The following is a 13,436-nucleotide window of genomic DNA, read 5'->3' as shown; positions in this document are numbered from 1 at the left end:
AGTATCAGTTTTGACTCTGTCTGGTTAAGTTTCTTTGCAAGGAATCGCATCTAAGCTCCAAGAAGTCCTAATGCATGAAAGTACGGAGGAATGGTTTTTTTAGAGGGTCTTCTTAGACTGGTTTCTTCTAGGCGGCTGTTATGGAAGGACTGGACCTCCACAATGTTAATTATCATGATCTTAGTTGTGGGTTTGTTATTTTGTTTTGTTTTTTAACTAGACTTAGTTGGTTTGCGTTTATGGAAAACTAATTTCTTCTTTTGCATCTCTTCCAGTAATAGTTATGCACGAGTGCGAGCTGTGGTGATGACCCGGGATGACTCAAGTGGTGGATGGTTACCACTTGGAGGGGGTGGACTAAGCTGTGTCACAGTCTTCAAAGTCATTCCCCAGGAAGAGAATAGCTGTGCTGATTTTCTTATCCATGGAGAACGACTCAGGGATAAAACGGTAACAATTTACATCCATTTAATGTTCCTGTTAAAACTACGTAGGACCTAAGAATAGATGTTTGCTTATTGTTGCTTGTAGACTAGAAAGTAAATTTATAGTCTCAGTCTAATGCTGTTGCTGAGCTTTTATCCATGTCAATGATTTTATACCTAGAGAGCCAATTATTTGTTTTAGGTGTGATACCGTGCATTTCTAGAATTAAGCATGTTGATCTTTTAGAAACTTTAAAATGTATTTTTTTCACTGCAGATTTCCATCCATTTGGGGAAACATTTTGCTATTCAGTTTTTTTTTCCAATGGAGGGTTAAAGTCAAATACTCTTGTTAACCTCTTTATACACCAATGATGCTATGTTTAATAGGAGTGTCGGAAAATGAGAACTTGTTCAAAACACAAAATCTGAAGGAATTCCTCAGTAATGATTCGGTTAGTTGTGGAATTTGGCTATGACAAAGTAGCCATTTTACATGAAAACAACTTTTGTATTGGAAGAAAGCATGAAGCTGACAGGTCCAAGAATTGATCATGGTTTGATGAACACATAGACAGTATTCATTTATCAGCTACATTAAATAAAGTACCAGTAATAAACTTGTCTTAAATAGCATCACGAAAATCAGCCTCACAAAAGGAAAACTGGTGTAGGATTCTCAGCCATTTCTACATGTAGACCTATGGAAGACAAAATTGGCTTACTGAGGCTTGCTTGGTTACTTGAGTGCCAAATAGGTTTCTGAAGGGGGGGGTGTCTTAATGTGGAAACAAAGAGAAGTGGAGAAAGCACAAAACCTCCATCTTAATGACTTTTATCAAGAATATACTCTTTTCTGCCAATAATATGACTCCTGTGTAAGCTTAAAAGGTAGAATTGCTTCTTATACCGTACTGCTGATCCTCAAGAATACCATTTTCTCCCTTCAGGCAGGACTGCTGAGTTTTCTGCCTTGAGTGTGACTGTTGTAGGAAGAGAGCATATAAATAGAAATTCTGCTGACTCAGTTGTTTCAGCGAGGCGTAGTGCTATTAGCAGAGTACCCTGTGTTCCCGCACAGCTATGTGCACCTGCAGTTCCTTCCTCACTTTGCAGTAGTTCCCTTCAGAACTTTTTTTAGCCTTATTGAGGCTGGTTTTGAGAAGCTTAATTGCATTTAGAGATACTTGACAATTTTCTCTTAATTTTTAATACTTTCGACATTCACAGCTTGCCTTCAGAATCTGAGGGTAATAAAATGCTCAGGAACTGAAGGCTGGTTTAACGTTTCTCCCGCATACATATGAAAATGTCGTAGCCATCAGTGTCCTGATCTGTTTAAGCGCGCTCTCCTGCGTCCCCTGGGCAAGCCTTGCTTCATTTCCACTTCTGGTAGAAGGCTTTAAATGTCTCTGCTCCTCTTCCTGTCCAAAATCGAACTCGTGTTAGTATGAACATGTTTTCCAAACCTTTATTGTCCTGAACAGGTGTTTTTGTTCTGGTATTTTTTTGGGTTTTTTGTGTGTGTCCCATCCTGTGTCCATCTGTTCCTCCCCCTACTGCCCCCAAATGTGACCTACTAGTCTGTCAGGACAGATTTTGATCTTACTGCAGTTTTAGGAAGTTGAGTTGGAAGTCAGCCCCTCAAAAACACAGGATAAAATATGGAAGAAATGCAGCTAGGAAGAACATCTATCTAGTGTATATTGAATAAAGCTCAGGGAACTAACAAATACGGATTTAGCCTATGGAGAAGAATACTGTAGAGCCAGTGATGCTTTGGTAACGAAGTAGAAGGAAGCTATGTATGCATGTATTTCCTCAGACTTCAAATAATGCACATATAAGCAACAACTAATGCGTAATGAATTAACAACAAAGTTGCACAGTATGCAACAAGACCCCTGTTGGCATAAAGGAAGCAAGATCGTACACCAAGGTTTGTGAGGACGTCATTAGGTCATGACACTTTTTCAGAAGGACCGTAGCAGGAACTGGAAGAGAAATTCTGTCGGACAGGGATCCAGTCACTGATTCTAAAACTGTTCTGATCCTTGTGCTTTCAATATAGTTAATGGTTTTACATTTGTTCTTAGGATATTTCGGTGGATTCACTGTTCTAGCACAATTTTTTAACCTTTTCTTTAATGAAGCCAAACAATTGGGTTTTTTTAGTCCAAATAGAATTGACAGGTGACTACTATATTTCATAATACAGAGAAAAGACCAAGAAAAACAACACTGAGAAGTTGAAATGTAATTGCCTGTTCTAACTGAAAGAGTGGAGAAGACTGTGTTGTCAAAGAGGCAACCCTGAAAAGGACTGTTGAAGACAATACTTCAGTGGCATAAAATGCTTTTTTTTATTTTTTCTTTAAAAATAAAGTAAAAGTGGAAGTTGTTATGGGTTCGTGGTGTTTGCTATTGAGTAGGGACCAAATATTTTGATCATCTTCTGATTTTGAGTAAGAGTTATACTGAATCTGCTGTTTCTGTGCTCCAGCATCACTCTAATGTCATTTTAGAATGGCCTTGGTGTGTAAATCTGTATACCTGAAGAATCTTTGAAGTTAGTCATACACTGTTTAGTTTGTTGCTCTGCCATTGTATTTGCAAAGAGAAAGTAGCAATATTGTTTTTAAAAAAGCTTCCTAAACCATTTTGAACATTTCAGTTATTCAGACTTTGAGCACGTGTCTTCAGGAATGTTTAATCTATTGTAGTATCTAGAAGTCATTATGGCTCGGTCAGCTGGACCACGATTTCCAGTTCACTCACTTTTTTTGCAAGGTACACACAGCCATTTCTGAAAATAATTCTGTGGATTAAAAAAGAAAGTAATCCTTACAAATGGAGTCTTTTCCCCTACTCAAATGACATTACACACTGTTAAAATACCTTTATGACTAGATTATATTTTGGTTTCCTCTGGCTAGTAAGTCTTTCTTTTGTGAACTGGCTCAGCTTCCAGAAAAGGTGCAGAAATTCCCTTACCCTGGAAAACCCGTAGCATGGAACTTGGAGCACTTTTCTGGGACACAGGGAAGCATGGGTTTTGAAATACCTCAGGTTAGAGAGCAAATGGAATTCACATCTATGGCTTTTACCTAAGGTATGTGGGAATCGTAATGCCAGTATTACTGTTCAACCTATGTGTCAGTAGAAAGGTGGAATTTATTCCAAAGCAACTTGAAATCCATAGGTGAGGTATTTGATGGAGGTACCTTCCAGATGCTTCTTAAATGGTTGTACTCAAAAAGAATGAGAGATCTTTTATCTCTTCTCTTAGTGTTTCTGGTAAACTAGCTTTAGTTGCTGCTTCTCCAAGTACTGAGAGAACACTGACAGTGTTCTGATGCTACATTGCAATTCCATTCCAATGTGCCAGATCTCTCCATATATTTTATAGGATATGCAGTCATTTAATTAGGACTGTAGATCTCAGTCTGTTAGCTGTATAAATTAAATACTCTGGGACTGAACATCAAAATATTGAAGTTCCTTGTTGGGGAGGGGTTCTCACTGTTTCTTTATATACCTGACAGTTAGGTTGCTATCAGCCCTTTTATGAACCAGCTTCAGGCTACATGTAGAACCTCCAAAATTCTTGGGCAGTACCGAGCTGTTTAAAACATCTCATGGTGTTCACAAAAAGCATCCTAGTTATCTGAGAAGACAATCAAAGTGGTGGCACCATTGAATTAGTTTAGGAGAGGGAATGCTCCCCACTAGTTTGCTCGGGTTGTTTAGATCTGCGTTGGAATGTAAGGGTATTTTGTGAAGACTTTGACATAATTACATGTTTCCTCCTTTATTATACTCACCTTCCTAGATCTGGCTCCAGCCAGTCTGCTTGGAACAATTGCACTCCCTCCTAACCTGGTCAGGTCTGCCGCTCTCTTTTACTGTGTTTACAGTAGCTCTCTTCTATCTTAATAACATTAGTGCTAGACATACATTAGGCTCAAGCTTACAGGTTTTTAGGCTTTGGTGAATTTTACATTCTTGAATGAAAAGTCTAATAGACTTCTCTGTTCTGTATTATTTTCTTCTCTGGTCCTTTGCCGTGCAAGTTTTTACTGAAGGAGAAAAAAAAGTGACTAGTATCTTTTGGATCGTGAGTCAGGAGTGACAAATCAAAGTTTAAAATCTTTCTTTTGAAGAACAGGTAATTGTGTAAAGGGAGAGTTACAAAGCTGAAACTGAATATAAATACTGTTCTCTTCTAAAAATCTGCTGTTCAAAAATTTAATTTATCATTTACTTTTTAAATTGGCTTTAAAGTTTGAGAAAAGATTGATTCTGGTGGGCTGTAGTACAGTCCTTACACCTTCTTACTTTTTGAACTGAAAAAAAAAGCACGCACAGAATAATAATCACGTCATAGGGTCACAGTGGCAGTGGGGCCGCGTGCTCTGTAGCATGAATATACTCAGGACGTGCTGCTTGTTCCCAAGACTGGAGAAAAGCCTTTGATTTTATTTAGCAGAAAAGGCATTCAAAAGTTGCATCAAAAACTATATGCTTATGTGTTTGTAGATTTGGGCTGGGAATGAGAAATTGTGAAACTATCTATCTACATGTAATGTTGTAAGCTGTTGAAAGTACAGCTAGGAACCAGTAAAATAGTATCCAGTGTCTAGAAATGTTCAGTTATGGGGTCTGTTACCAAAATAGACATTTATAGCAAATGCAATAAGGGTTTTTTCATATTTGTTTCTGAAAGAAGCCCTAGATAATGATACTAATATCTTAAATACTCATTTTTGTTTCAAAATACTTGGTTTTGAAGTGTTAAAGCTTCAAATTTCTGACTTTAGAGATTCAGCTTGTCTACACAAGACAAATAGTTTCTAATATCATCACAGAACATAGCTTGTAGAGGTGAGAAAAGAAACATGTAGCAAGCAAGTATTTTTATGAGTAGCTATGAACTACGTTGCACTTAATGACATCTGGATGTTAAATGGATTTTTTCATTAAATAGTAGTAAGTAGACATACAGCCCTATTTATGCTCTGAGAATTTAGATCTTGATCATGTGGGTCTGGAGCTCTTCTGTCTTGAGTCTGATAACTCTGCAACATTAGCACGTAATGGGAAAAGTGGTTGCTTCATATTGGCATGGAAGTCTCATATTAAGTTTCCGAATGAAGAAAACCTTCAGAACGGTAACCCATGTTTATTAAAAAATGCAATTTTGTTAAGCTGTAGTCACTTAATTTACAATTTTGCAGGTTTTTGTTCTGCTTTTCACTGGAGATCTTAGGGAAGGTCTACCTAAAAAGGTTTGGGAAGGCAGATTTTTGGTAACCATGTGGGAGAGTACGCTATCTTCGCATATGATGTGGAGACTTCTGAACCATAGCAAAGTGCAGCAAAAAATAATTGGAGTTTTGGATGTTTGAAGACTTGAAAAAAATACCTGTGTTGCTAAAAGCTTGGTTTCCATTTCCAGGCTTTGGAGATAGGTCTGCTGGGATACTTCCTCCCCAGCCCCAGCGATAGTTCGCACGCTTCAGCATAAATAACCCTTTGACAGCATTACATTTAACAGGGAAAAAATACATTGTTGCTGCAATGCATAGAAGTGTTTTGGGGAGGAAAAAAAAATGCTTTAGGGGATGCTTGGTATGGTTTTTGATTGGTTTGGTTTTTTAGTATTTATGGATGCAACAAAAACTATTGAAGGCTGGGTGTTTATAGATTTGTGTCCCACTGCTAATTCTGACCTACAGGTTTTGAGTTTTCTGTCAGGTGGGGCAGACGTAAAGTCTCGCCTATATGGATTCTTATGTCTGATAACACATACAATTTTGATGCAACTAATTTTCCCCCATTTCAATGCCCTTAACCACTTATATCTACTGTGTTAACTGGTCTGTTTCCATACAGCTTTAGATCTGAAAAATCAGAGTATGCCTGCCAAATTTTTGTTTCCTTAAATCAAGCTGAAAACAGTTATGGTGTTGGATAGGATGTTTGCTTGTTTTGTTAATGATTTCTTGCCTTATAAAATGTTGTGAGCGTTGGAGGTGGGGGGTGGGTGGTAGCAGTGTTGCTTTTTGGGTTGGGGGGGTGGTTTGGGGAGTTTTCTGGCTTGGTTTGGGTTTCTTTGAAAATCATAGCTTCTGCTCAGTAAAGTTTTAATCCAATAGTTTATCTCTAGTGGTACTATCTTTTAAAAATATTTGTCATCCAGGCATGAATTTTCAGTATAAAGTAAGCTGGATTAACTCCTTTGGGAGTAGGTGTTCATTGAGATGCTATAAAATCAGTCTTGCGGTACTTTTTGTTGATATTTTAGGTGAGACTGCACACAAAATATAGCATGAAAATAGTTGGTGTTTAATATAGTAGAGATCCCCCAAAAGTGCTCACAGAAAATGCAATGATGTGAGAAATCTTCATTTTTAACTCCTCTTTTTAGGAGGAAGCAAGTTTAAAATCATCATCAGGAGCAAAGAACAATCGTTTAACACACCTTGGAACTGCAGAATGATACTCTCTGTTTTTGCTGCAGCACCTTTTCCTGCCTATCTACAGCAAATAGTTAAATTCCTTCCTATGCTTTCTTGTAGGCAGTTGTACCTACATATTGTTGACCATTTAGGGAATTCAGAGTGGAATAACAAAAATTATTTTAATGCTGAAAGAGTTTATATGTGCAGAAAGAATGTCATTCTTCTAGAGACAGAGCTAAAAGGCAGTAAAACTTGAGAGGAGATGATTAGTGGTGGGGTGTGGGGTAGGGGAAGTAATGAAGAGCAGGAGAAAAAAACCCTATTTGCCTACATACTAATTAGACAGGGAAAGGAGAGGAAGAACACAAAACATATGTAAGAATAATCTAAGTACAGACTTTTTTTTTTAAAATTTGGAGGTTTTTTTCTCAGTTATGTTTATAATTAACCTCATTTTTCCACATGCTATAAGAAATTTCGTATTTTTCTCTCAAAAAGCTGCATATGTAACAAAATTAAAAATGAAAATTCTGAAAATACATTAATGTTGAAATGATAGAATATTAAAATTCCTCATTCACCTCTCAGTGTAGGTTTTCAGAATCTAGTAGTAATACAGAGATACAGGTTGTCTTGCTGTGCATTTTATTATACCTAGTGCTACAGGAACAGATCAGTGCATGTCCTTCCATACTTTCTTGTTCACCTTGAATTGTTTTAATCAAGAAACATTCAATGTAACAATGTTGCATAAAATTAATTTTTGCAGGTAAATTAAATATGCAAATATATTTTAAAAAACAGCCAATTTAAAGTGGGGAAATAATGTGAAGACTGCGACTTTGCTTCTTAACTGAATGTGCATGTATACCTGTAATGGTTTTGTAGCCAAATAGTTGTTAACTGTTTTCATTATAGTTGAACATGAGCCATAAATATATTTGCATCTAGGTACAGGCAGCAACACATTCAAACACATTTTAGTTTTGATTAATTTTGGTTTTTAAAACAATTCTCCTGTATTATTTTCTCTTGTCTAGTAGCCTTTCTGGGAGAAAACTGATATGGCCTGAAAGCAGCATAAAGTTAGTCCAGTGCTCAAAAACTTTATAGAATAAGTATACAAATAAAATTCCCAGTGGTACAGTAATACTTGATATCAGCACAGTAATGATTTTTTGGGGTGTGGCCTATTTAATTTGCTGAACATCTGGCAAGTCTATACTGACAGAAGTGCTTGCTGCGGGTGTGAGAGAGATATTTTTGAGGCTGGGAAGACTCACTTGGTTTACAAATAGTGTCCTTAACCCATAGCACCTATCAGCGACTGTTAGTGAATAATTTGGCCATAATGGAAATGATGTTAAAATTACATTCTTGTAACAGGAAGAAATTTAAACAGAGACTTTTATCTGCTCTTATGATGGATGTTTTCAGGTAATTCACGAAGATTACATTTTGTTCTCAAATTTGATATATTAGTAATATCTTTTCGTCCTGTCTTCTTTCTGGAAGGTGGTCTTGGAATGCACATTAAAGAAGGACCTCGTTTACAACAAAGTTACTCCTACTTTTTACCACTGGAAGATTGATGACAAAAAGTTTGGCCTCACATTTCAGAGTCCTGCTGATGCAAGAGCATTTGACAGAGGTATTCGGAGAGCAGTAGAGGATATTTCTCAAGGTACATATTTCAGGTGAAGGGGTTGGAGGGGCGGGGGGGTGTTGAGTGTTTAGTAAATTAGATAAGTCAAAGCACTTTGCATAACACTAATGCTGACAGTATTTAAGGATGTGGATTGATCTATAGCATATTGAGATTTTAATAGTTTTTAAATATTACTTCTGGCATTTCTAAAGTGCCATTCATCCAAGTTTCTAAAATTGTTTCACTAACAGTAATAAGGTAGTTCCCCGAAACATCCTTACATAATAAAGCATTGCCTCTCTTTTTTTTAGAGATGAAATGGAGGAAGCTAGAATGTTATAGTCTCTTACTTAGATCTTCTTCGCAGAAGCTTGTTACAGTTTAAGCGTTCTTAGAGGATAAGCTATGAAGTTGAATGATTTGAGACCCGTTGAGTTCTCTTGTTATCTGCACATACTTTCAGTTAATAGTTTTATTTGTTTACTAACAGCTGACAGTAGTTCTGAGGACAGGTTTATATGGGATGGTAGAAGAATTTACTCTAATAGTAATATGGCTAATTGGTTCCAGAACTTCACTGACCTCATGGAAACTAGTGAGCAAACTGAAGATCATCCAGCCTCAATTCTGAGCTGAAAATATGATAAATGTATTGCTGGATGGGGAGAGGGAGGGACAGAAGAGCACAGATGTCTATTGAATGGAAAGAATGTCTCTTTCAGGCTTGTAAAAAGTAACTCAAAGGGGAGAAATTTAAACAAAATATTCTGTGCTGTGATGTGCTGTAAATTTAGGGATTTAATGTGTGTTATCATATTAGTAAAGGGAGGAACATGTTTCTGAAGGGAAATGCTTTTTGACATACTAGAATGGCTTGTTCTGAATTGTGTTGATATCATCCATATCCCTGCAAGAGAAATAATTAGAGAACATGAGAGTCCTTTTCTCTCCTAGGGTCTCACAGTCCTAATTTCTGCTGATTTATAGCAAAATATAGCACAGTATACATTCATGCCAACCAAATGTATCTGCCTTTAATTTTCAAAATGCTACATTAACAAGAATATACTCCCTTGCTTCTGACTTCTGATGACACTTTGAAAATGCTTTTACAAGAAAGGTGTGAACAAGAGAGAGGAGTGTGGCTAGGAATACTCAGTATATAAAATACAGAATGTGGAAATGAATGGTACTTATTAAAATCAACTTGAAATACAGTGATCTACTGGTTAAAAAAGTAAACAAGCTTATTTATATCATCATAGCTGGATATTGAAGGATGGTGTGGGCTACCGGAAGCAGTAAACTGTGTAAATTAAAAGAAGATAACCTTGACTATTTTGGTTTTTACTTTTTCTGTAGGTTATCCACCCTCCCAAAATGATGTTGAAGTGGCAGAAGACTGCTTTCAAGTGAGTATTTAAATTTTTAAATTAATTGTGCAGTTATTTTTGAAGAAATTCATTGAACAATTTTTGTTTTCATTAGTGAGAATAAGCAAAATAAGAGCAATAGCAAAATTCAGTTTAATGAAATAAGTTCCAGAACAGTTATCTAGAACACGATATTGTCTGTCCTAAACTAGGTAGTCAATATTTAATCAATACGATGATTAACCATCCTGAGTTTAATTAAGTTTACAATGTCTGTTCTAGGTTATGTGTCCTCTTTGAACTCATGGGAACATGAAACATTCTTCTGGGGAAAAAAAAAATAGAGGGGTCAGGAATCTTCTTTTACATGCACATCCTATTTGTTTTCCTAGATTTCACTCTGTAGTGATAGACACTTCTAACATTGTATGGTTAGAGTTGAAAAGATGTTGAGATAACAGTTAAAAGAATCTAGTCCAAACAAGGGCGGAAGTTCAGATAATTTTTAAAAACACACTGAAGATAAAGCAGTCACTTGTTGAGATTCAAATTTTTATTGATCCTTATTTGCACCATTCAATTTCTATAGATCATAATGGCATAAGGTGTAAAAAATTATCTCCGACTATGCTTCAGAGTTATAATGCTTTACATAAATACAGTATCAAGTACTGTAACACTGATGCGTAGCACTGCCTGGTAATATCCAAGAATCCATGTAATTTAAAAGCCAGTATAAACAAATATTATGGATACGTATATACAGTAAATAGCTGTAATATAACTGAGTAAAAACCTACTTGTGTCTATGTGTGCTTGTCATCTCTTCCTTCCGATTTACAGTTTCAGGGAAAGTCTTGGCTTTATTCACATATAAGTTCAGTTGTCAGAGTGCAGATATTTAAATTAATATGAAGCTGATACAGAAACAAGTTGATTCAGGGGACTTAGTGACTTCAGAAAACTGATAGTCTTCCTAAGTGGTTTCTTGTTTTGTCAATGATGCAATATTAAATTCTTTATCAGTGTAGATAGATGCAGTGTAGAATCTCTGCAACACAAAATCAAGAAAATTAGCAGCCTGCTTTGAAGATATGGGTAAGAATAAAATTATGATAGGAGACTGAGAGTCAAGTATTTAGAAAGGGTACTGCAATGCAGTGGCAGTGCAGAAGAGTCTCCTGATTTCTTTCCATTTTATGGTAGAAGAAATGTATCTCTTTGTGTAAGTGTTGGCTGTGCAACCACCTGTTGTTCTTTATTTGCAGTACTTTATTTTAAGGCACTTAAGTAAAATTGCTATAAATATTAGATATTTTGGATTTAAAACAGGAAGAAGTTAAAACAGTGCCAAAGTTAATGCAATCCTTAATCAGCTTTTAAAAGACTTGTTTAAACAGGCTTTGTTGCAAGGATTAATAATTGAGCAATTTCTACAGGCCTAATGAGATTAGAGGAAACTAATTACCTCTTGATTATGCTGCCTAGTTATTACGTTTCTATATAAGGATGCCAAAATTGAAGTAAATATCTGTGATTCTTTATATTTACAAACTTTGTTATTGCGAAAGTGGAGAAAAGTGTCTTTATATCATCTATGCTATATAGATATAAATATAGATCTATTTAGGTATGTAAATAGATGATGTAGATTATATATATTTTTTAAAAAAAATAAATACATATGTTTTAAAAAATACTCTCTCTATATAAACTTACAGATACAAACAATCCTGTTTGGTGCAAACTGCTGGTAGAATTATCTGTTACATTCCAGACAGGAAAACATATTTCATGACTTGTACTCGTGCCCCTGTACTCGGCACTGGTGCGGCCGCACCTCGAATACTGTGTTCAGTTTTGGGCCCCTCGCTACAAGAAGGACGTTGAGGTGTTGGAACGTGTCCAGAGAAGGGCAACGAGGCTGGTGGGGGGGTCTGGAGAACAAGTCTTATGAGGAGCGGCTGGGGGAGCTGGGGTCCTTTAGCCTGGAGAAAAGGAGGCTGAGGGGAGACCTCATTGCTCTCTACAACTACCTGAAAGGAGGTTGTAGCGGGGTGGGTGTCGGTCTCTTCTCCCAAGTAACAAGTGATAGGACGAGAGGAAATGGCCTCAAGTTGCGCCAGGGGAGGTTTAGATTGGATGTGCGGAAAAATTTCTTTACTGAAAGAGTGGTTAAACATTGGAACAGGCTGCCCAGGGGAGTGGTTGAGTCACCATCCCTGGAAGTATTTAAAAGACGTGTAGATGAGGCACTTAGGGACATGGTTTAGTGGGCATGGTGTTGTTGGGTTGACGGCTGGACTCGATGATCTTGGAGGTCTTTTCCAACCTTAAGGATTCTATGACTTCACCACAACACACATTGCTTAATTGTGGATTTGTGCTGTAGATAGATGGCAAGAATTATCTGTTTTCTAGAGGCAAAAAAGCTACCCAATCTCTCTTACCATATCTCTGCATACCAAAGTAAAACAAATGATACTAAGAATTGCTTATTGATAACAATACGGGGGGGGGAGGGAGGGGCAGGGGGGGGAGAAATGCAGGGAAGGCTGAATCCACCCTGCTTTAGGTATGCTTAATCTAAATCAGGTTTATGTATCAATAATGAAGCCATAATTGCAGGGTTATGAATGTCAGTGTAGAAAGGCTACAGCATTTTAGTTACAGGCACCAGGTCTAGTCATCAAGAATATCTTGGAAATACCAAATAGTGTACATTCTCCTCCAAATGATTAATTCCTTGCCCCTTCCAAGATTGACACTGTTGTAAGTGGAACTTGATACCCCCTTTTTTTTTAACTTGAAAGACTGCTAAGACCATTTTGTTTAAAGAAAATGTATTATGTATTTGAAGAGTCATGTTGACTTGTCCCCACTTCTTCCCACCCCACTACAGTTTAAAAGGCCTAATGATTTTTTTTCCCTGTCTATTCTATAAGCTGTTTTCCCAAGTCTCTAATAGTATTTTTGAGTAAGTTTTGGAGTATATCTATGCAAGGGCATTTTAGAGCGTGGATAGAATGTTAAAGAGCAGGTTGACACTTGGATATGAGGGCAATGGGATGTTTGTTTCATCAGAACAATCTTCCAGAACTGTAATTTGTAATCTCTAAGGAATGTTTGTTTCATCAGAACAATCTTCCAGAATTGTAATTTGTAACCTCTAAGGAATGAAGTACAAAAGATCGAGCAGTGGAGCTCCTCCATTTAATTAAAAATATTAAGTAGTCATAAGTTGTTTCTAAAATAGCAGAATATCAAAAAGAGAAAAGGGTTATTTCACGCTTACTTTTCATAGCATGTTTGTTAATGCACTTACTTTTGTCTATACCCTGTAGTAACTATCATGTGTATTGGTATTCTTTGGTTTCATTTCTTTCTTCGTTAGTTAGTATGGCAAGTAAAGTCCCCAGGATGTCATCAAGGTACATCTGAAAATATTAATAAGTCTTTGTCAGTTACATCATCTGCTGTCAAGGTGTTTTGCCTGTGCTGTTCTAGTCATCTTACACAGCAGAAA

The 13,436-nt window shown here is 36.7% G+C and overlaps 1 protein-coding gene across 1 annotated transcript in view; it reads left to right on the top strand.

The window, feature by feature from the left end:
• Positions 1–280: 280 nt before the first annotated feature.
• Positions 281–13,436, top strand: part of SPRED1 (sprouty-related, EVH1 domain containing 1) — a 25,750-nt gene continuing 12,594 nt past the window's right edge. The window contains exons 1-3 of the mRNA XM_009320988.1: positions 281–450; positions 8,405–8,573; positions 9,900–9,949. Coding sequence (XP_009319263.1) covers positions 307–450; positions 8,405–8,573; positions 9,900–9,949 — 363 coding nt within the window. The 5' untranslated portion in view covers positions 281–306. The remainder of the gene's footprint in view (positions 451–8,404; positions 8,574–9,899; positions 9,950–13,436) is intronic.

Source organism: Pygoscelis adeliae, unplaced genomic scaffold, assembly GCF_000699105.1.
Source record: "Pygoscelis adeliae isolate BGI_AS28 unplaced genomic scaffold, ASM69910v1 Scaffold3, whole genome shotgun sequence".
In the NCBI taxonomy this organism is placed as follows: domain Eukaryota; kingdom Metazoa; phylum Chordata; class Aves; order Sphenisciformes; family Spheniscidae; genus Pygoscelis; species Pygoscelis adeliae.
Note: the sequence above shows the minus strand (reverse complement) of the source record. Positions and strands in the feature narration are given on the sequence as shown.